The 21751-nt window shown below is 38.5% G+C and overlaps 2 protein-coding genes across 3 annotated transcripts; one reads left to right on the top strand and one right to left on the bottom strand.

The window, feature by feature from the left end:
- The first annotated feature begins 318 nt into the window (after positions 1-318).
- LOC133517926 (transcription initiation factor TFIID subunit 5-like) lies at positions 319-18133 on the top strand. 2 transcript variants are annotated; one of them, XM_061851410.1, is made up of 13 exons: positions 319-478; positions 561-746; positions 1903-2105; positions 2431-2630; positions 2836-3037; positions 3415-3604; positions 3727-3802; positions 4188-4325; positions 6915-7108; positions 7832-7945; positions 16776-16965; positions 17350-17404; positions 17540-17821. In XM_061851410.1, exons 1-13 carry the CDS (start codon positions 416-418, stop codon positions 17586-17588), a joined length of 1860 nt encoding a protein of 619 aa, XP_061707394.1. In that variant the 5' UTR covers positions 319-415; the 3' UTR covers positions 17589-17821. The 2 variants fall into 2 exon arrangements, with proteins under 2 accessions (XP_061707394.1, XP_061707393.1); XM_061851409.1 differs by lacking the exon at positions 17350-17404 and having other exon boundaries at positions 320-478; positions 17540-18133.
- On the bottom strand, positions 17757-21677 carry LOC133517927 (integrator complex subunit 10-like). Its single transcript, XM_061851411.1, has one exon. The coding sequence runs from the start codon at positions 19600-19602 to the stop codon at positions 17845-17847; it is 1758 nt and encodes a 585-aa protein (XP_061707395.1). The 5' UTR covers positions 19603-21677; the 3' UTR covers positions 17757-17844.
- Positions 21678-21751: the final 74 nt, after the last annotated feature.

Below are 21751 nucleotides of genomic sequence, written 5' to 3'. Positions count from 1 at the left end.
TACTTTTAATGTGTCTAGGTTAGTGTTTTTTATGACTATTCCAAATTTCAAATCGATAGCTTAAGTGGTTCTCGAAATATTTAGCGATGTGTAGACAGGCAGACGGACGGACGGACAGAGTCGCACCATAAGGGTTCTTTTTGTACCTTTTTGGGACGGAACCCTAAAAAGAGATTCAGATCAGATTGGAATTTAATTGCCCGTGTGGACGGGGGTTTTAAAAGTGAACTACGGGTGAAGATTGGATCAAATCAAATTCAAGTTCTGGCAACATTTTTATGATTGCCATAATTTTTATTTGCTTTGCCTGTCACTGGCACTTTTTGTGTCCTACTCTTACTTGCATTATTGCTTTTGGAATTAATGTTAAAATTTAGCATATTAATTGTGATTATTGTGAATTTAGGTGCGAAGAATGGGGGAGAAGTCCACGCCACTTCTGGCGGTATTGCAACTGCTGAGAAAATATAACCTTAAGGTATTAACTTTACAAAAATACGTGCTTGTTTTGATTGCGGTATGCGTTTTTGTGCTTCTAATTTTAATGTACTGTTTTACAGGGTACTGAAGAAATACTTAGGAAAGAAGCAAGTTTGGGAGATGCCGAAATCGAAAACTTGGATTTACCTGAAGTAGAACTTGCTAACATTTTGACTTCACATCATACAGAGAGTGATCCATACAGCTATGAATTCGCCTACGATAGCTTGAAAAAGTTTGTCGAAACTTCTTTAGATGTTTACAAGGTAAGGTCTTAGTGCACTCGTAACATGTTTAAAAGATATGTATGCACATATATTTATATTGGTAAGTATATAATATTGCCAATGCTTATTATATCCCCTAAGAACGCCTAAGTAGGACTCCTAAGAGACAATATTGAATGATTATATCTTATTAGATTTACCATTGATACCTGATTGTAATTACACTAATTACAAATTTATTTTATCCACGGTGATCACCGAAATTCATTAATTTCTGATCACAGATTTCAAACCACCCCTAGCCACCTTTTAATTTTTTTGTCTATTATAACTAGGCATCAGAGTTTTAATCACATGGTAAGACATTAGCAAGCTGTAGACTCCACATTATCAATAAAATTCAACTCATACTCATTCATCTAATTTATTACTGATCTAATTTTATAATCTAGGACAAGAATGTTAATGAGTTTATAAACAATCCTATAATTTTGTTTTTGAATATGTAAATGTTACAAATAATAATGATTACCATATTTGTTGTTTTGATTATATTACGAAATTATATTAAAAAAAGCTATATTTATATTATAGGAGGTAAAAATAACCTGAATGTACAAAAAATGGTAAGAATAATTACCATCTTTTGTACCTTTATTTGTAATGTTTATGTCCTGAAAGATAAAATTAAAGGATCATTTACAAACTTGTTAACATTTTTATCCTTAATAATTAAATCATAATCACTAATTTTATGAGTAGCATTTCTGGTATTATAATAAGTTAACAACCTATAAATGTTTTCATGGATTCTATACTTAACCTATTAGCGCCCATACCAACTTTTGGGAATCTCTAATTTTTCTGACACTTTCTCAAGTTACACTTACAAATTGAACCCAAGTGCATACAATAGGTATTAATTAATGGGTTAATTTTCTCTACTTATAATGATAATAATAAAATTCTTTATTGTGCACTACTAAAGAAAAGCTCATATTACAAACAAAGACAGGACTTAAATTAATAGGTAACAACAGGCGGACTTATCGCTATAAAGCGATCTCTTCCAGACAACCTTCAGATAGTGTACCGGTGGCAAGAAATAGGCTATTGGGCAGTGCAAAACAACAATAAAACCACATTATGTGGTTTTTTTTTAATCTTGTATACCCTGATGTACATTGCATTACAGCATGAGCTCTCAACACTTCTGTACCCAGTGTTTGTGCACATGTACATGGTGCTCATATTGTATGACCATAATGAACATGCCAAGAACTTCATGGAAAAGTTTGGCCCAGAACAGGAAGATTACTATCAAGAAGATTTGAAAAAAATATCTATTGTTAAAAGCAAGGAACAGATAAAGGGCAATGAACTGGCAGAGATCTACAGGTAATGTTCACTTCAGCATTTGAAATATCATCAACTAAAACAGTTGTGGTAGTAACAGACCCACTTTATTTTGTATGTCATCAATCATAGCCAAAAGACATCCAGTGTTAGACATACCACCTCCATGAACTCTTTTATGCAGCCTTAATCCAATGGTTCTGTTATGTACTAAATCATTGGTCCTCCGTGTTGGGGTCTTTATTATGTAAATTTCTTGTGTTCAAATAATAAATCCAATTTCTAATACTAAGAGTGCTCTATACGATTTTGATGATTGTTTTTTAGGTTGGTAAATTTTGACTTTACAAACAATATTTTATTTTAGCACCAACAAATTTGTAGTGCAAATGTCAAGAGATGCATCATCGCAACTCAAGCGTTATCTGCATGAACAAAAGAGTTCTACAGTCATCATAAACATCATCAATAACCACATCCACATTGACATCCATGATGGCCCGGGCCGGACTCTGGCACAGGTCCGGAGTAGTATTGGGAGCATACTTGGAGAAGCACCGAGAAGTGGTTTGACTTTTATTTTTTACAAGCCTCAGAACCCCATTAATACTCCTATACTGAACCTCCATTCCGCCCTCCAATCTCATCTATCAAAATTCATATTTGAGACTAACTGGTGTGATTAAAACCAGTTAAGTAAACTGTTTAACCGCGTCACATATTGAATATAATCTTATGTCATATGGGTATATCTGATTTGTTATAATTGCAGAGAATCGCACAAAAGTCTACTATGGACTATTGAAGGAGCCAGATATACAACTGTTTCCCGTACCCACTGAAGATGAAGAAGAAACGGAGGAAACTCCAGATAAGCCAAAGAAGAAAAAAGCTAAAAAAGACAACATTTTCATGAAGAAACCGAAATCTGATCCTAATGCACCTCCGAATGACAGAATCCCTCTGCCAGAGTTGTAAGTTGGATATTAAATATGGTATATTTCTCTTTGATACAGAGGTTATCCATTTTAATTGACAAAAGCTTGTTAAGTTAACAAATAATTATTGAAATAAGCACTTTTCTAATTAGATTATAGTCAGATTGTCCAAAATAAATAAATATTGGATAATTTTACACAAATTATCCTAGTTCCACAGTAAGCTTAAAAAAGCTCGTATTGTGGGTACTAGATGACAATATATATTTCTAAACATCCATAACTCGGGAACAAATATCCATGATAAACACACAAATGCCAGGGACCTCTAGGCTTGTAGGGCGGTTGCTAACTTTCTATCCTATGAGAATTTGGAGCATAATTCTTAAACAGACTTTTACCTTTTTTCACAGAAAAGAAGCAGATAAAATTGAAAAAGGAAAAGCTCTTAGAGAGGCAGCGAAACGCGTGCAATTGGGACCAGAGAGTCTTCCCTCCATCTGCTTCTATACTCTGCTCAACAGCGGCCACACGGCTATCTGTGCAGATATCTGTGACGATTCTACTCTGTTGGCTGTTGGATTTAACAACTCTACAATTAAAGTTAGTATTTCTATACAATTAGGATAATGAAATTCTGAGAACATTGAACATTTAATTACATTAAAGAGCATCATATTACCGAAGTATGAACTACAATATCCAATTATTACTTTGTTTAACAGGTATGGACTTTGACACCTGTAAGATTACGTGGAATGAAATCTGCTGAAAAATTGCAAGACATTGATAGAGAAGCAGGTACAGTGCTAATTCCTGCGGTGGTCATTTGATTTTCTACCTTAACATAATAATAATAAAGTACTATTAGAAATTTCGTCGGCATAGTAATAGTTAATCACATTCCCATACAATTACAATCTTACAACCCTCACATCACCTCCTTAGAAGATACTGATGAAATTTGGAATAGAGAAAAATCTATGTATTTATTCCAAGTTATATATGAACTGTCTATGTTATTTAATTACCTATATGTAAAAAAGTTGTAAACTTCCAATATGTCCATCAATCTGAGGCCTGTGCTCACGGCCTCGGTGAAACTGGGGACCGTCTGAGACCCGTCGCATTTTGCCCGCTTTTATTATTTATTATATTAGTAAAATATTTTTTTTTTTTTCAACAGGAGATGTTCTTGTACGAATGATGGAGGAAAGAGATAGAGATGCTTGTCGTACGCTATTCGGACATTCAGGACCAGTCTACAAAGTTTCATTTGACCCATTTAAGAATTTGCTATTATCCTGCTCAGAAGATGCAACAGGTACCTTTTTTCATAGATTACAAACATAATTCTTCATATACTACTAACCGTACAGTAGGTGTGTCACTTCTAGATATTTTCATGCAAAATATACTTACAATTTTGTTTCTTCATCATCTTGTTTAAACTTTTAGCATTATTGTTCTACCAGTTGGTCAATTGCAACCAAAAGTTGATTACACACGGTTGATTACAATAAGAAACGTGTTTTTTTTTTTTTAATGACGTATCTCCTATTTTAAGAACAAAACTTCCGTGAGACTCCGACATGAAATATATTAAAACGGTTCACACATAATTTTAAGTCGAAAATCGCTCGACATGTTTCCTTACCGACTTACCAAAGATTGTCATCAGGAGCTCGCGTTGGCGGACCGGCGCAGACAAAAATAAATGAGTGACCCGTTTTAATATATTGAATATCTCCGGCCGTCCTCAAATATTTTTTATGAAGTCAAATTAGTCAAATTACAATATCAATAGGTACTTATATTACTTATACAGTAGCGGAAAAAAACTATCATATTGTGATTTTTCCGTAAAATATTTCAAATTAGATGAAACCAAGAACTGAATTTGTTGATAACTAATCAAAAAAGGTTATATTGATTTATTCTCAACCAATTATACGCTAACAGGCCGGTACATATTTCGAAATTCATTTTTCTGAAATTTAGCGTCCGTCACTAATAGTATTTAAGTCGATAAAAAACGGAATATCGTGCTAATTCATAATCATATTTGTAAGAAATATCAGTTCCGTCATGGGGAGACCTCGTGGAAATAAAAACTTAACAGTAGCTATACAAGAAGCAATTATAAATGGCTATAGTAATGGCTTCACACAATCGACGCTGGCTAAGCAATTTCAAGTTCATCAGTCTACTATATCGAAGGTTTTGAAACGGGAAAAGCTCACGGAGGTGTCAAAAGGCCCAACAGACCTGGTCGCCCGCGCTGCACATCAAGTTTGGTAGACCAGTAGCAAGACAAAATCCACGTCTGACGGCGAGCGACATTACGTGGGAAATATCGTGTGGAAATTCAGTTTCTGTGTCCGTACGTACTGTAAGAAATCGCCTGATGGATGGTGGACTTCGTGCTCGTCGTCCTGCAAAGAAACCACTGATTTCCAAGAAAAATCGAGCAGCTAGAATAAAATATGCGAAAGAACATCTTTCTTGGACTGCGGAAATGTGGGAAAAGGTAATCTGGAGCGATGAATCCAAGTTTTTACTGTTCGGAACAGATGGAATTACCTACGTACGACGTCCCGACAATGCTCGCTATGACCCCAAGTATCAGCTCTATACAAGAAGCAATTATAAATGGCTATAGTAATGGCTTCACACAATCGACGCTGGCTAAGCAATTTCAAGTTCATCAGTCTACTATATCGAAGGTTTTGAAACGGGAAAAGCTCACGGAGGTGTCAAAAGGCCCAACAGACCTGGTCGCCCGCGCTGCACATCAAGTTTGGTAGACCAGTAGCAAGACAAAATCCACGTCTGACGGCGAGCGACATTACGTGGGAAATATCGTGTGGAAATTCAGTTTCTGTGTCCGTACGTACTGTAAGAAATCGCCTGATGGATGGTGGACTTCGTGCTCGTCGTCCTGCAAAGAAACCACTGATTTCCAAGAAAAATCGAGCAGCTAGAATAAAATATGCGAAAGAACATCTTTCTTGGACTGCGGAAATGTGGGAAAAGGTAATCTGGAGCGATGAATCCAAGTTTTTACTGTTCGGAACAGATGGAATTACCTACGTACGACGTCCCGACAATGCTCGCTATGACCCCAAGTATCAGCTCCCTGCAGTCAAACACGGCGGCGGCTCCCTTATGGTGTGGGGCTGTTTCAATGCAAGGGGAGTTGGTCCTTTACATCGATTAAACGGCATTATGACGAAGGAAGTTTATGAAGAAATATTACAAGATGTGTTTCTTCCCTGGGCACGCCAAAATTTCGGCAGAGCGTTTATGTTTCAGCAAGATAATGACCTGAAACATTCGTCTAATCTTTTTAAACAATGGTTCAAAAAACGTAGAGTGAGGGTTTTGGAATGGCCCAGCCCAAGTCTGGACTTGAATCCTATAGAAAACCTATGGAAGGAGCTAGGTCGTCGTGTGAGTGGAAGAAATGTCAACGAAAGATTTGAACAATTAAAGGAAGCGTGGGAACACATTCCAAGTTCTTTCCTCGCGAAGTTGATTGCATCACTGCCCCGAAGATGCCAAGCTGTTCTTGATGCAAAGGGGTTCAGTACCAAGTACTAATCTAATATTTTGATTTTCAGTGCAGAATCTGTAATTTTTGTTGCTTTCTTTATTAATAAACCACTTTTACCTATATTTCGAGTATTCGTTATTTTATGCACTTTTTAATAAACTCGTACAAAACGAGTTTCTTATATGGTGTCATAATACAAATGTAGTATATGATTTTACTTTCCATCTAAACGACTTTCACATGATAATCGTTTAGGCAGCCTTAGTCGTTCTCATAAAAAAAAATACTTAAAAAAAAACACAAATATGATTGATTATTTTCCGCTACTGTATATTCTTTTTAATGTTTTTTTTTTAGTGAGACTATGGTCCCTACAATGTTGGACATGCCTAGTGGCATACAGAGGCCACGTGTGGCCGGTGTGGGACGTGCGGTGGTCCCCGCACGGGCACTACTTCGCGTCGTGCGGCCACGACCGCACGGCTCGGCTCTGGGCCACGGACCATCATCAGCCTTTAAGGATCTTCTCTGGTCATCTCACAGACGTTGATGTAAGGATTTTTTTACTAAGGGCCTTGGCCCTTGTTACACATTGATTAGTGTTTAGTGTGGTTCATACATTTGCTACTAAACGACATAAATCAATGTGTAAACAGGCCCTAAGCTAGTGTTAGTAGGAACTCGAGACTTTTGAGTCTGAATTTAAAGAACTCTACTCGTTATTACGAGACTCGGCGCTTAAATAACTTCCGAGTCTTTCAAGTCCCGAAGAGAGTCCTTTATTGAGTCTTTTTTAAGAGCTACTCTAAAGGACTCGATCCTCCGCATAAAGACTCCGGCAACCTACAAAAGACTCGGGTCTCTAAATAGTTGAAAATTCCAGAACTCGAGTTTAGACTTGAGTCTGAAAAACTGAGTCGATTTTTAAAGCAGAGTACGCAAACGACTCGAGTCTTAACCAACAATCCCTAACAGCATGTTACAATCATTGGTAGCCTTACGGTATGGCTTGCAACTTCGAAACCACAGGTCTTAGAATTTGGTAATCTTCTTTTCGGTAAGTGAAGGGAAACATAGTAAGGAAACCGTACTAATCCCAACACCTCCCCTATAATTTAGGATTTCCCTTACGTGAGTCGTGTAAAAAGGCGGGACAACGCTAGGTGCTACACTACATACTGTAAAAGGCCTGATAAAAAAATGGCAACCATATAAACAGGCACATTGGAAAATGATGGTTGCTCGAATCAAGTTTCAACATTTTTTACTTTCAGTGCGTGCAATTCCATCCAAACTCAAATTACATAGCCACAGGCTCCAGCGACCGAACAGTTCGCGTGTGGGACTGTTTGACAGGAACTCAAGTGAGAATCATGACGGGACATAAGGTTAGTATGGCCGCCTGTAATACCTTGCCCGGCCTTGCACCTCTTCCTATCTCGCTTTTTTGCTATCTGTACGAGTGCGAGCCCTTGACGTTTAGTAGCTTGCACCTCTTCCTATCTCGCTTTTTTGCTATCTGTACGAGTGCGAGCCCTTGACGTTTAGTAGTTATAGGATTGCATAAACAGTATGCTAAACTGTTTATGCAAAAAGACCGCGCCTTCACCCGTTTCAGTTACTTTTACCGTGTAGAAATACATGCGAGTAACTGGTGTAACGAGATTTAGTATGGTGACTACCATACCAATAGTGCCTGTTATATAGTTAACATTGTGGGAAAGGGACAACATAATAGTATTGATATTGTTTTATTATGTTGTCCCTGTCGTACTGTTAACTATATAACTTTTTATAATAGCTGTGTGGGACCACCATTACTTAATAGAGCTCATGCATTGTGTGCAAGGTCAACAATAGTGACATAAGCCTCATTCGCATGAGCGCTTTTACAACGCATTTTAAAAAAGCGTTTGAAAGACACAAATGGATACCTGTGTAATTCACACGATGGCGGTGGCGCTTTTTTATCATGCGTTGTTGCAATTTCGACTTTGAGCATTGGCCGTTAAATCGAATTTAGCGTACGTAACTTCAAACGACAGGTTTTAACGCAAAGCTTTTTAAGCTCCGTGCGAATGAGGCCTAACAATGATGTTGCACCCGGTAGCGGCCCGCCTTAAGGAGCGCTTGTGCAGTGCACTCCCATAAATAATCATAATGAAATTATAATACCTAATCAATGTAATAAATACTACTTATTCATAATTAATGTTTATATCGTAAACTAGTCAATAACAGTTAAATAAGTAATTATTATCTTACTCGCCTACTGCTATAATTTCATACGTAACGCGCGAAGCGGAGCGGTTTGGATTGCGCTCCTATGAAAAAAGATTTAGTACATTGAATTAATAGGAAATTCCATAAGAGCGAAAGAGAAGTTTCGCCACAGTTCCGCACGTGAAACAGAAGATATTCTATAGGGCCCTCCACACTCGTGCGCGAATCGAGGCGCGAAGCCGCGAACGCGAGTGTGGAGGGCCCTCGCGTCGATTTCGCAAATTGTTCACGCCTTCGCGCCTTATTCCCCGTTTTTTGTCGGTATTTGGCCCGCGTCAAAGGAGACGCGAAGCGCGAACTTGCAAGACTCCACACTCGCGATCGCTTCGCGCCGCGATTCGCTCACGAGTCGGTTAATCTGTAAACTGTCATAACCTTATATGGCGGCTACTTGGTTATTGGGTGCGAACTTGATCAACCGAAAATCAATTTGATAGTTCCCAGTTTGAATCAGTGCCTTGCCGCAAACTAAATCCGATCAACTGACGCTTCGGCGCCATCTTGCCGCGAACCAAACTGCGAAATCGCCGTGAAGTTGTGCGAGTGTGGAGTCTAGGTCAACGTCGCGGTATGTTCGCTCTGCGAAGTCGCGCCGCGATTCACGCGCATATTCTGGAGGGGGCTAGAAAGACGTAAAATTGGAGTGGCGTTCCGCGACCTAGCTCGTTTGACCTTGCGCCCCGCGCCCTTTCGACGAATGAGCGCTCACTCCGCGCGGCTTGTTGACATTTGCTTGCAAACAACTTTTACCTAGTATTTTTTGAAATACGCGCGGGAATGCAATTTTCACTGTTTTCATTCCAAATAATTAGACAAGAATTCAAAAAGTGTGTCCACATAATTTGTTTGTGGTAAAGGGTTTAAAAATGAATGAATATAACCAGGGCCGGATTTAGGGGAGGGCAACGCGGCAACCGGGGCTACTGCCCCGGGGCCTCCACAAAAGAGGGGCCCCCACAATAGAAAATTCGGAAAATTTACCATTTTATTTGGAAAAAATTTGGGGGCCTCCACTCCTTTATTGCCCGAGGCCGCCAGACCTCTAAATCCGGCATTGAATATGACGTGACATTCATAAAAGTATGTGACAAAACTTTGCATAATTGACTCGAGTTAGATACAAAAGGACGACCTTCAATTTTCGTAAAAATGTTTGGACTGAAACTGGTGTGTTAACAATTTAGCACTTATTTCCACAAAAAAAACCTTCACATATTCATTCAAAGTGAGAGTCAGAATGGCGGGTGTATCTAAATAAAATAAAATTAAAACCATACCATATTTTTGTACTTAATTTGTACTATTTAGTACCTCCTTTAAAAAAAAGTTGTACCTCACGGTACTTAAAGTTATCACCAAAAAACACTTTATTACGCTATATACCCGTGGTTATTGATAAATTCTATAAAAGCCAAATTTTTGTACCTTCAATTATAATATGAGCCATTTTATTGGTGGTATCCAAGTTTTACTCATTTATATTTTGCTTGCTATTACAATTTTGCAGGCGTTATAATTTTTCAAGTTATCGATCTCATTTTTAAGAAAAAACGCTAAGGTACCATTATTTTTATTAAGCCAGGATTTAGTACCTTTAATGTTTAATTTGTTAAGTTCAAATAACTCAGAAAATCATGTCTTAAAAAATGCTAGGCGCCAGTTCAAAGAAACCTTCCTAAGAAAAATCATTTTTAAGACATGATTTTCTAAGTTATTTGATAACGCCTGCGAAATCGTAATAGCAAGCAAAATATAAAATGAGTAAAACTTGGAAACCACAAATAAAATGGCTCATCTTATAATTGAATATGAAGGTACAAAAATTTGGCTTTTATAGAATTTATCAATAACCACGGGAACAAAGTGTAATAAAGTACACCCGCCATTCTGATTGTCAGGATGGCGGGTGTACTGTTTTTTGATGATAACTTTGTGTACCGTGAGGTACAATTTTTTTTTAACGGAGGCCCTAAATAGTACAAATTAGGTACAAAAATATGGTATGGTTTTCATTTAATTTTATTTAGGTACACCCGCCATTCTGACTCTCACCATTCAAGATATTCGTAAAGAATTATATTCCATTGCACATAGGTACTTACTTTACCCAAAATCTATAAGAGAGTTCAATAACCGGGTGGACGAAAACCGATATCTACTTACATATGTATTTTGCGACGGTTAATGATTGAGTAGTTTTTGTTTTTCGTCGGTCGGTCGCGAGCGCTCGCGGCGTAAACATCGTTACCGCTGTGCTCCCGTTTATTAACTACGGAATCGATACTAAATAGCTACGGTTATGTCTCATATTTAAACCAAATACTCTAAACAAAATAAATAAAACGATAGTGGTAATAGTTTTTCAATCAGTGCAGTGAATTAGTGACAATCAGTGAGAGAAGTTTGCCGTCAAAAATAATCAGTTCAAATACTCTCATTAGAGTCATTAAGCTCGCGCAGTGCGGCCGGTGCAGCTCAAGGTCGCCCGGTATAGAAGTCGTTATCTCACAGCGGACAACAACGGCCAAAACGGTGTTATTTAAAATATGGATTGCGCGGCCTGCCAACTTCAAATTAAAAGAGAAGAACTGCTGATATGCTCGGGGTGTAAACGCCCTTATGATTACAAATGCCTTTGTATACCGGACGAGTATTTTAAGAAGCACCTTTATAATGTAAACCACAACTGGCACTGCACATCGTGCACAAACGTCACTCGGAGACACAGAGGCGACGGAACCCCGGTACGGCGGCACTACGAGCACTCGCCGCCGCAGCCGTCGGGGGGCGATATGTCGATATGTGACGAGAACGAGATGCAGCAAAGTTATAGCACGATCGATCACAGCATGCCGAATCCGGATCTCACTTACAACGACACTACCACAACGGAGGTCAACATCAACGTCCTATCAAGCCTACTTGACTCTAAGCTATCCGGCTTAAAACGCGACCTCGGCAATATAGACGCTAAGTTAAGTACTACAAAACAGGAAATATTTCGAGAATTAAACACTAAATTTACCGGCATCATAGATCAAATAAAAAAAGAATTCACAGAGACGACAGATTACCTCAGCGTCCAAATTAAAGGCTTCCAAGTAGAGCTTTCACATGTAAATAAAAAGATAAGCCACCTAGAACTAGAAAACTCTCGTCTCAACGCGGAACTCATTTCAATCAAAAACAAGCCTATCCTCTCTGCCAATGTAACGGAACTGCAAAACACAATCGATCAGATGCAATGTGATTTAAATGACAGAGATCAATCAATGTTATTAAATGACGTTGAAATCTCAGGAGTACCTGAACACCAAGGCGAGTCAACTCTACATATTACGCAAGCTTTGACACAAAAACTAGGTATGCAGCTGGAGGTGCGGGATGTCGTCAGCGCCGAGCGAGTGGGGCCCCTACGAGTGCCTAGCGGCGGTGATAGCGCAAGCCTGCGCGCGCGCCCGTTGGTCGTGCGCCTCGCCAGGCGCGCGCTTCGTGATGAGTTACTCCGTAATGCCAGGGTGCGACGATCGCTCGACTCCAGTAACATCGGGCTGCCAGATCATACTCCCTCATTAGTTTATGTAAATGAGAGACTAACAAAGGCCAATCGTAAGCTGTTCTGGAAGGCGCGACAGGCAGGTAAAGCGGCAGGCTGGAAATATATATGGACAAGGGAGGGACGGATAAATGCCAAAAAAACCGAAGGTAATGACAGTAGAGTAGTGCGGATACAGAGTGAAAAGGACATTATCCGTTTTTTTGGCGTGGATCCTACAGCTTCTAGTACATAAATATAGCACTCTGTTTAATTGGTATAGTTATCTCCTAAGTTTTATTTTAATGTTATTAAAATTATATAATGTTGTTATGTTATTTTTAAATCACGGCCGCGGTCACACACACTTACACTACCTTAATCATTTTACACAAAACAATAAATTAACGTATCACATGGGATTAATAGATAGAATATGCACACTTACATACAACTATAAGTGCTTAATGACAATTGTAATTAACTATAGTTTTAAAAATTATATATTATGTTATTGGGAAATAAAACTGCTACTACTTCTCAGGAGTGTTCACACGGAATTTATTGAGAAAATGTTTAAATTAATTTATAGCTCTTGTTGCTGGATGTTTCTTGTAAATGCATATAGTTTTAGAAATGAGTTATTATGTTTGTGGGTTATAATGTTATTGTTTTATATTGCTCACGGGGTTAGCATTGGCGTTGATGTACAAACGGCAAAAAAATATAAGTGTATATGTTCCTATTTTCTACATCTTTTTCACGGTTCACCACATTATTTCCCTCCGCATCGACCAGTATATAACACAGACATATTATTACACTCCAGTCTCGAATTGGATAATTTATTAAACAGACCATACTATTTGAGTCAGCATCTAGGTACTATGTGTCACTGTCACATAGCACACAGTAATTCTTTACGTTTTATTTACAAAAGAGACACGTAAAAAATCATATCATTTAACTCTAGGGCTACTAAACGTGCGCTCTTTAAACACGGGCCGCGATGAGCTGGCCGCAGCGCTAGACCGATACAAGCCAGACATAATAGCATTGAACGAAACGTGGCTGCGTAACGGCGAGGAAAAATTTATACCTAAAATGCCGGGATACATCCTAAAAAGCAATCCACGCCCGTCAGCCGCCAGGGGAGGAGGGGTAGGTTTTTATGTGCGTAAGAACCTCCGTGTACTAATTAAACAGCATCCTCCTTCCTCTTTGGAGCAAATGTGGCTAGAGCTGCGGATATGCGGCGTCGGGCGCTTCGTGATCGGCACCGCATATAGGCCTGAATCAGTGCCCGTTGACAGTGCTATAGACTCTCTTAATGAATCTTTAGACGTATTTTCATCATACAAAGGCGTATTCCTATTGACTGACTTTAATGTTGATATACAATTTCGAGACAGACCTAATACAAAAAAACTATTTACATTTCTATCACAGAGAAGTTTGGAACAAATTATAAATGAACCGACTAGAATTACAAAAGATTGTTCTTCCACATTAGACCTTTTTATAACAGACAGTCCTGCTATCTGTAAAAAAATAAATGTGCATCATAACCCTGAACTAAGCGATCATGCTATGATAATAGCAGAACTACTCATTGTCAAACCTAAACCAGTACCACAATATATCTACAGGAGATCTCTAGACAATATGGATATAGAAAGTTTCAGGGCAGATCTTAGACAAATACCTTGGAGCCAAATACAAGACATAAACGACTTGGAAGGTAAAGTAAGTTGTTTTAACTTCCTTTTATCTAACCTATTCGACAAGCATGCACCCATACGTCGATCGCGAATAAATGGTAGTTCGCACCCATGGATCACAGAAAATATTAGGACCATGATGGACCTTCGTGATGCTGCCTTAAAAAGAGCGCAAAGAACAAACAATGAGTCACATCGCAAGTATTACAAGGATCTTCGTAACTACACTACTGGGGCATTAGAACGTGAAAAAGCGGCTTACTTTGCCTTCTACGTTAACAAGAATAAATCACAGCCAAAACAAATGTGGAAACACCTTAAAAACTCATCGAGTATAGGAGACACAGATAGACCCATTATACCTGACCATTTATGTAAACCGGATGAAATAAACGACTTCTTCTTGACACTGCCGGGGAATCCCAATACAGACAAGGAAATGCAAAAATTTTTTGAAGGACAGAAGCTCAATAATAACGAGTTTGACATTAAGTGTTGTTCAGATAGCGACGTTCGTAAAATAATTAACTCAATTAAGACAACGGCAAGTGGACACGATAATATTAACATAGAAATGATCCGACATACGCTAGATGTCACTTTGCCTGTAATAACCCACATCATTAATACCTCTATCAAATCTAGGACCTTTCCCGATGCTTGGAAACTCGCCAAGGTAAAACCAATACCTAAGTCGAGCAAAACTGAGGAATACAAAGATTTGCGCCCGATCAGCATCCTCCCTGTGCTTTCTAAGATCATCGAAAGAGCTGTCAGTCAGCAACTGTCCATGTACTTAGAAAATAATAATGTACTACCAAGCATACAGTCCGGGTTTCGCGGTAGGCACGGAACAGCAACTGCATTGGCTAACGTGACAGATGACATCATCGCGGCATCAGACAGGGGCAAGGGGTCTCTTCTCGTTTTGCTAGACTTCTCGCGTGCTTTTGACTGTCTTAATCCAAAACTACTGCTGGCAAAAATGTCATATTATGGCGTATCTATTCAGGCGTGTCAGTGGTTTGAGTCGTTCCTCACTAACCGCAAGCAGTATGTCGAAATACTAAATAATAAAGGCGAGTTGTGTCATTCAACTACTCGAGTGATCAGTCGTGGCACGCCCCAGGGGTCTATTTTAAGTCCTCTGTTATTTATTCTTTACACGGCTGATCTTGTAAAAAACTTAAAACATAGTGAAGCACATTTATATGCAGATGACACCCAAATATATTATTCATGCTCACCAGATGAACTAGACACAGCAGTCAGTAAAATAAACGAAGATCTCAGAATAGTAGCAGATTGGTCAATCAAGAATAACCTGGTTTTAAATCCTTCCAAATCCCAGTTCGTAATAATGGGAACTAAACGTCAACGACTGAAAATCAAAGCACAAAGACCAAGGATCAGTATTGATACAGAAACAATCTCAGAAGTAGAATATGCAAAAAATCTAGGAGTGACCATGGATGGAGAGTTGCGGTACACAGAACATGTGAATATAAACATACGAAATGCCTTCTACAGACTTAAGGTACTGTATAATATACGCAAATATCTATCCATTAAAGTCAGGGAAATTTTAGTGGAATCGTTAGTTCTCTCACTATTCAACCATGCCGACATTGTATATGGACCGAGATTACTTGCTAAAACAAAAAAGTCCATACAGCGGGTGCAGAATGCGTGTGTCCGATTCTGCTACAAAGTTCCAAGTAGGTCACACATTACTCCCTTTCTTAATGAAAACAAAGTTTTAAATATGGAAAATCGAAGACGACTGCATTTGGCTTGCGCTGTTCGGAAGGTGTTAGATTTTGAAAAACCCCGCTATCTGTTTGATAAAATAAAATGGGTAAAGGATACGCGCTCAAGGACGCTGAGAAAATGCACGAAACTGATAATCCCACCGCATAAAACTGCGTCCTTCAGGGGGAGTTTCAAATTTGCCGCTAGTAAAGTCTGGAATGACCTACCTCCCCCCTTGCGAGAACCTTTAACGTTCTTAAAATATAAGCGTTTAGTCCGTACACATCTATTAAATATACAAAATAAGTTGTAGCTCCAAATATTATATTTATATATATATTTATTATTTTTTTTTTTATTTTTTTTTTTTTTTGGTTTTGATAAATTATTTTCATTTTATTATTTTTATATTTATTGAATGTAATCTTCTTTTTTCTTTTATCTGTATGTAAAGACAAAACATAATACACACATTACAAAGTACATTCTTACCTACACTATTTCTACATACCAGCCCCACATACTCATACACGTACATTAATAAACCATAGTACAGGAACACACAAATACACAAAGATGTCAATATAGAGCTGTACCTAAGAAAGGTACATTATGCTAGTAGTGACCGACCCCAATCTCTCCCGGGACCAATCTGAAAATCAGCGCAGAGCCCTCTGGCACTGCACATGCTGAGATTGGCACCCTTTGCCACATTATAGATTTAAGTTGTAATTATTATGTTAATTTAAGTTAATTAGTTTAAGTTATTTTGTATTTTTTAGCTATTTTCACAGAAATTGTAAATTTTGTTGTGTGGCAATAAAGATTTTTTTATTTTTTTTTATTTTTATTTTTTCTTTAATGTACCTAAGTGAACACCCGTAATTTTTACTCACCGGCCGCCGTTGGTTGCACCTATATTTGTAGTGCGCAGTATTGACGCTGCAGTTCTCGACGTGCGGGCGCTGGCTGGCGTCGGGCGGCGGCGCCGGCGCGGCGGGCGAGCTGCTGGTGTGGGACGTGGCCACGGGCGCGCCCGCCGCCGCGCTGCCGCCCGCGCACGCCGCGCCCCTACACGCGCTCGCCTTCAGTCGCGACGGGACTATTCTAGCCTCAGGCAAGTTTTCCATATAAGTAATAGGTATTAGCTACTTACACTGAAGCGATGTCACTTAGCTACGTGCGAAACGAGCGTCACGAGAACCTAGCCGCCGCCACCATACAATAGGCCATGGCGAGGTCCACACAGACCGAACATTCGCCCGAGGCTATTTTCTCGCTCACAAAACGGCTAGTGTAGAAGTGCCTCGGGCGCACGAGTCAGGTGCTCGCGCACAAAATGGCCAGTGTAGATGTGCCTCGCGCACCCCAGGCTCGTCTACACTGGCCGTTTTGTGCGCGATCAAATTGCCTCGGGCTAATGCTCAGTCTGTGTGGACCCGCCTAATCGATACGATAAATTGACACTGAATTAACATAAAAATTTGCATTATAATTGAAGGTGAAAATGAGAGCATAACTGTAACGATTGCATGGAAGCGGCTTTATGGCGACAGGTTCGTATGGTTCTTAAATTTTTGAAATAAAAAGTCACAAGACTTTCGGTGCCAGGTTTCCAATACAAAATGACACACATACATGATCTTGGCAGTAAATGTGTTAAAGCTCTAACATTCATTTTATGTTTCTAGGGTCTTTAGACTGCACAATCAAACTTTGGGATGTGGCCGCTATAACTGACGAAGTGCCGGTAGAAGATGCACCTAATAACCCAGTGGAGAAAAAGGAAGATAAATTTTTGTTGCGTTCCTTTGCTACGAAAAATTCACCAATAACAAGTTTGCATTTTACAAGGCGTAATCTTTTGCTGGCTGTAGGCACGTATGAGGGAAGTACATAGCAATAACATCTGTTAAAATTAATTATTTTTAATTATATATTATAATAAAAGCACACCTTTTTACAATAAAAAACCTTTTTTCTATGTAAAGTAAAATCATAAAATTTGAAGTAGGTAGGACCGTTCTGATGTTATAAACTGTATCATCAAGTTTAAGATGGACTCATTACTTCTAGCAACTTGGGCTTTCATGGCCTGCTTAAAATCTTCCTTTACTCCCTTATCTGCACCCCTAGTTCCAATCCTTCTCTGTCCTAGATGCTGTTGTGAATTTGGTAAAATATCTAATGCTACACTGTTATTCTGATCATTCCACATAAAACTCAGCTCCTCCAGTATGTCTATATGTATAATATATGCTGAGAATAAATGATAGTGAAATACACCCTTTCGTTTTATAATATCCAAAATGTTCATAAAAATGGCTTCTTCCTGGGGCCATCCAAATTGCATCAATACTAACATGTGGCCATAGGTTAAATCTGAACTGTTTCCTGTGCTGAGCAGAATTCTTATAAGCAAGGTACAGAAGTAATGCATAATGGCTACTTTAGTAAGTGGCAAAAAGTGTAGATGTCTGTGAGTGCCACCAACAATGAGCTCCGTCTCCAAGGCACCCTCAACTGATGGCAGCTGTGGCAGGGCTGCCAGTATGCTTTCCACACATGCTGCATACTTTTTATGGAAGAAGTTAAAAGATACTCTCATTATGTTAGCAGCAAGATTGTTCCCTTGAACTGTCTGAACTGTTTCATCATATCTTCCTTGAAAAAGTGCCAATTCTTCAGAAAATCCATCTGACCAAGGTTTTACTTGCAACTGATTAGCTAGCTTCATAAATTCCCGGGAAATCACCTCATTACTGTGCAGCAGCTCCCAACAATTAGCTGCAGCTTGGAACTGATGTGATGAAACTCCAGTAACTTCTATTTCAGATTTCCTTCGCTTCAATGGTGTTATGTCTGGATCTGCAAGAGCTTCTATAAGAATATGATTTCCTTTTTGTGACTTTTGTTCATAAAGTGATCTCAAGAAGAAAGTGGTTCCACAATACAGCAATTGACGACAATCATCACAATTTCTTAATGTTAGTAGCTTTTGAAAATAGGCTTCTTTATTTAAGCTATTATTGTAATTTATCAGATAAGGATCCCAGCCAAGTTGCCTTCCAAGTAAATCTAATACACCATAGAGTCTTAGCCAGGGGTCTGATATATCATGTTCTGTTTCATCATAGACATAAGAGTTGTAAAAATCAATAGCTTTGATCAGTAACCGCTGTAACAATCTGGGCGATTCTAAAGAGCTTAGAAGGGGCAGAGTTTCCACAACCAGCAGCCTGGCATACCTATTGTCACTGAAGAATTTGTCTGCATTGATTAATGTTTTTACCAGACTGTCAACTCCAAGTTGGGGAAACTTTTTCAATAATAAAACCAACAGCCGACAGTGCTCCATGGTGTCATCACTGTTCTCTACACTAGTCTTTAATATTGTTAGTTGTATATCGGGACATATTTTATCAAACATTTGACTCAAAAAACTAGATTCTGCCGTTTTAAGAGCGTTAGCGATGGCTGATATTTCTGTTAAAAGTTCTGGGAGATTTTGACGTGACAACATCAAAGAAGTGAAACACTCTGCTGCTTCCTGTAAGTTACCAGATTGTTTTTCCATCAGATAAGCCTCAAACTGTATTTTGAAATTTGTGGGAAATAGTGTTTTTGCTGTAAGCATCCATGCTTTTGCCGAATGTATGTTATGCTTCTGAGCTTCTTTGGCTTTTGTAATAATATAATCTTCATCACTTGAAGCAGCTTCAATTCCAGGCATGGTTGCATGCAGTTTTTGCATGAAAATTCTGGTTCCCAATTATATTTTTTCTATTTAATTAGTAAACTACAAATACAAATGATACGTTCATTCGGCTTCACAGTTCACTCAACTCAAAACCTCAAATGACACTAATGACAGTGACAGACAGGCTGACGCAACTAGGAACAAAATAAGTTTTGTATGGAACTTGTTTCGCAAATCTTTGCCAACGAAGAAAAATAAAACGTCAGTGCTATTTGTTCTGTCAAGTTTACATCAAGTCAGCTGTCAGCCTCATTGTTTTGTTTGTTATGAAGGCTTCAATATTTTGTTCGGGTATTTCGTGCAATTTCTTTATTATTTAGTGAAAATATCGAAAATAGTGAACCGTGATCAGAGTAAAGAGCGACTTTGTTATAATGCCACCGAGAAAATGGTTTACTAAGTGTGAAATATGTGGCAAGCGAGCCACTCGAGAAAATCACGAAAAAATGGATTTTATGGCGAAATTTCCCTTGGATAAAGACCGGTACGTATTGCTTTAGATACTTTTGACCTTATTTTGGTGCAGCACGCTTTAAACACATCGAAAATTTGATATTTTATATTATTTTTAGTTGTGAACTAGGGATGTACTAAAACTATCGATAATTGTATGTTTATTTGTATATCAGTGTAAGTAATTGAATAAAATATGTGAAATTTCCTGAGAACTTGCATGCAAAATGACACAAAATTAATTCGCCGAAGATTTTCAGTGGAAAATTATCTATCATCTAAGCGTTAATGGTCATTATTTGACATATCTTGACATATGGGTTGTTGATAACTGGATGCTGAAAAATATGATTTATAGATGCATATTAGCGCTAAATAATCAGTTGATCATCTCATTAGCAAATACTTGGAATATAAACTGTAGACAAAGTCATGTTTGTCCAAGGCTGTATGTTTTCAGATGCAGGCAGTGGGTCAAATTTGTTGCGAACGAAGACCTGACGATACATCTTTCCATAGAAAAGTAACATTTATTGAAACATGTATGTGCAGAATATTTTGAAAATAAAGCTTTAAATAAAAAATAAAACACGACTTAAAAACTGTATTAAAATAATTCGGGTCCACATTAAGCCCGACCAGATATTAGTCCACTCAAAGAACTATCCACTATATAACATACAACTTAAATGTGGACTCGATGCTAACCTGATTTCGAGTACAAAATTTGTAGACAGGAGCCTATGTTTCAACCCTCCCCATTTTATCGATATCGATAAGAATCGCAAGCGTGTAGCGTACTACACTATTTAAATCGGTTATGTTGGTATTATGGTTCCTTGACAGTTCTTTGTCGTAGATTTTGGTAATGATTTGCAAAACAAACCGAGTCCACTCGCTAGTATGGAAGTCCCGTCTCTTAAAACGTAGTGATTATATGCTCTTTGGTGACAGATGTCACCATTTATTTCGGCGAGAGTCCACACTACATTCTGCCAAGCATTCGCCATTTTTAAATTTATCAAAATGTTTTTAGACTGTAATGTTACACTCGCTAGAAGTGTATCAAAGAATATTAAGAATACAATGGGGTCCACGCAGAGATGGTAGGATCAACTAAATATGCTATACGCATGCGGCCGTAAAGGACAGAACATAAGCATTGCGCCAAATTAAAAACATGTTTTAACATTCCTGACAACATACCAAAAACAACCTACGTAATTTGGTCGGGTTATTTGTTGCCCACCATAATGAATGGCTCCAGACACGATGGCCCAGCGTAGGCCAGTCTAAGGGAAACAGCTATGCGGTGAAATGAAATAGCAATATCACTTGCTCCCTCTAACGAATCGGCCATCGTGTAGAGGAGCCCTAAGCCATACTAGCATTTACGGTCAGGAATAAAAATAAATAAACTGACAAGGACAAACAATCATAGCGCTTTCTCTGCCACTCCTACTGAAAGTTCCATAAGAGCATCTCATCGATCATCTTCCGACTTTACCATTTCATCTCTATACTTATTGTAATTCTATGGGTCGGCGCCGAGCGCCAATTAAAGTGTAACATGGCCTTTACTAAATCATAGATCACCAACTCTTCTATTGCATAGAGATATAAAATGGAGCACACTTTTTTTGTTATAGTAAATTAAACCTTATCACGGAAGTAGAAAGGTGTTCTTACC

The sequence above is a fragment of the Cydia pomonella genome, chromosome 5 (assembly GCF_033807575.1).
Source record: "Cydia pomonella isolate Wapato2018A chromosome 5, ilCydPomo1, whole genome shotgun sequence".
NCBI classification, from domain to species: Eukaryota; Metazoa; Arthropoda; class Insecta; order Lepidoptera; family Tortricidae; genus Cydia; species Cydia pomonella.
Note: the sequence above shows the minus strand (reverse complement) of the source record. Positions and strands in the feature narration are given on the sequence as shown.